General features: G+C 40.9%; 1 protein-coding gene across 1 annotated transcript in view; it reads left to right on the forward strand.

The window, feature by feature from the left end:
- LOC102214022 (histone-lysine N-methyltransferase EHMT1-like) overlaps positions 1–2,604 on the forward strand; it is a 22,461-nt gene that overhangs the window by 2,141 nt on the left and 17,716 nt on the right. Inside the window, exons 2-3 of the mRNA XM_005729632.2 lie at positions 309–673; positions 780–915. Coding sequence (XP_005729689.1) covers positions 309–673; positions 780–915 — 501 coding nt within the window. The remainder of the gene's footprint in view (positions 1–308; positions 674–779; positions 916–2,604) is intronic.

Genomic DNA, 2,604 nt, shown 5'->3' on the forward strand with positions numbered 1-2,604 from the left:
GCAGCCTGGCTTCTGTCAGTCTGCCCCAGGGCAGCTGTGGCTACAACCGTAGCTGCCTCCACCAGTGTGTGAATGTGAGAGTGAATGAATAGTGGCATTGTAAAGCGCTTTGGGTGCCTTGAAAAGCGCTATATAAATCCAATCCATTATTATTATTAAATTACTTACTAGTTTAATTTGTCAGCGAGCTCAAAGTTAACGCGATGATTTGATCTTGGATGTGTCATTTGATCTTGGATGTAGTAAGCGAGGTACGAAGAACGGACCCCAGATGACAGTACTACATGTGATTATTTTGCACAGCACAGCAATGGATCACAGCGCAGCCGATGAGGGTCCTTCTCCCAGCAGACAACCTTCAAGTCCTGCTTCTAGAACACCTGTGGGTGTCAAAGGACAAGTGTCACTGAGCAGTCAAAGGCCCAAAGTATTGATAACTCCCTTTCACAGCTCACCCATAGCCAATGCAGCTTTTCACAGCAAACGGACAGCAACTGGGAATCCTCTGGGCTCTCCTGTCAGCTTTTTTCTGGGCACTGCTGGATGTGTGACCACTCCACTCTTCAGAGAAAGACCTACTGCTGCTGGGAACTCAGAAAGACAGGCTCACAGTTCAGGCTCATCACAGGTGACGCCAGGAAAAAAAGTGCAAGCAAGTCCGTCTACTGACAAGGTAAACAGATTTACTTTGAAATGTTATCAGGCAGTATTTAGAATATCCTGTGTTTATATAATGCACATATAAACTTGATAACATGACATTCTCATCGTCTTCAAAGGGTGCCAGCTTGAAGATGTCAAAGTTGGCTGTGAGAGACTCAGTGAAGTCTGGACCGCTGTTCAACATGGAGCTTCATCACAGCCCCAAAGGCAAAGGAAAGAAGACCGTCTCCACTTCAGTCAAACCTCAGGCTGGTTAGTCCATCCATTCCTTTGGAAACTTAAATTTTTATGAAATCTTTTATTGATTCCAGTTTGCTGCAGACAGATGGCATCATAAGTAACAAGTATGCATCAAAGTGCATGCCACGTTTACTGTTTAAAGGAGTAGGTGAAGAAGAAATCTGTGCATATATATCAAAGGAGCTATGTTTAGAAATGTGTCCAAACAGCAGTTTGCATCTGAGTAAGAATACAGGAATTCTCTATATCTGTGTCCGTTCCCTACCTTTACTTCATCTGAACTACTTACATACTTAACAGATTTTTTGCTGGGAACAAGTGGAAAAGACAAATAATGTTAAAGGCTTTAAGATAGGTAGTTCTTAAATTTTAACTAAAAATTGTTTTCTGTTCTTGTTTTGCAGTTGCCTGTGTGAGGCATTTAGTAAACAGGTGTAAATTGATACTGTGCAGTCAGTAATCATGCTCCAAATATTTTTAAAAAGGCAAATCATTTAAGCCTATATACCCGTATTGATAGAATTTCTTTGTTAACTCAAAAGACACGACGTTGAACTTTCATTCCCAGCGCTTTATTCGTTACGCCATTTTACATACATACAACAACAACACTTCGCGGTCAACAGTACTCTCGCGATATAACAGAAAATAACAAGTTAACAATCTCCCTCTTTCTTTTAAAAAAATAAAAGTATAAACACACCCCTGTAAACATTTGTATACATATATGTATATATTTATATAAACAAAATACATACATGCTTTACTTAAAGCATACTATCATTGCACACAATAAACAATGGTGCATTTTAATGCAAAGGCAACTTTGTAAACAAACGATTACAGTATCCAGAGTCCTTCATCTAGCGCCTTTAGAAGGGTTAAAGGTGAAACTCCCTTTTTTGTCAGACAATCAGCAAGTTGAGATTTTGAGTCTGACCAACAAACCTGTCTGATTTTCTTGGCTTGTATGAGCTCTTTAATGCTGCTCATTTCTAGCCTCAGTCTCTTCTCTGTAACCTGCTTAGTAGACTTGAGTGCATCAGACATGGAATGATTGTCAGTCACACAGATCAAAGGAAGAGCGTTCAGACCAGTGTTACCAGTTGTAAGCTCAGAAAAAAGTGTTGCCAGGAAGACAGCACTGTCTATTCCATCTGACATGGCAAGAGTTTCTCCTGCCAGTATACTTCTAACCACACGCCTGATTTTTTTTAAAGTGCCAGAAGAGAGGACAAAACTTTCCTCCTTTACCCATAAGGACAATTAATGCCCCTCTTTGAATACTGCCATCAGGAAGGTTACCAAATGATGAAGCATCACTGAAAACAACCAATGCCAGATCCTCACCCAAGTGCTGAAACTTAAGAGTCACTTTCTCTGCCTTAAGCTTACGGATAACTTTGTTCACTCAGGGCTCGCATAATCGCTAGCCCGACGTCCCGAGGCTAGCGATTTTTCCAGTCGGGCTACCAAAATCCATCTCTGCCCTGCCCGTCGGGCTATCATAGGAAGAAAAAAAATATGTCAATGCTTTTGCATTCTTTCGGAAATGTAGCTGGGTAATTATGTCATTGGCATCGATGAGCCACTGTAAATATGTGACATATTGAAATCGCGTTTGAATTTGCGCTTGTTTTTTGCTTTCACTTTGCAATCGCACGAACTGTGTATAGAGAGCGACAGTACTGATTGGTGAGT

This window comes from Pundamilia nyererei, unplaced genomic scaffold (assembly GCF_000239375.1).
Source record: "Pundamilia nyererei isolate P.nyererei 1_Seehausen unplaced genomic scaffold, PunNye1.0 scaffold00033, whole genome shotgun sequence".
NCBI classification, from domain to species: Eukaryota; Metazoa; Chordata; class Actinopteri; order Cichliformes; family Cichlidae; genus Pundamilia; species Pundamilia nyererei.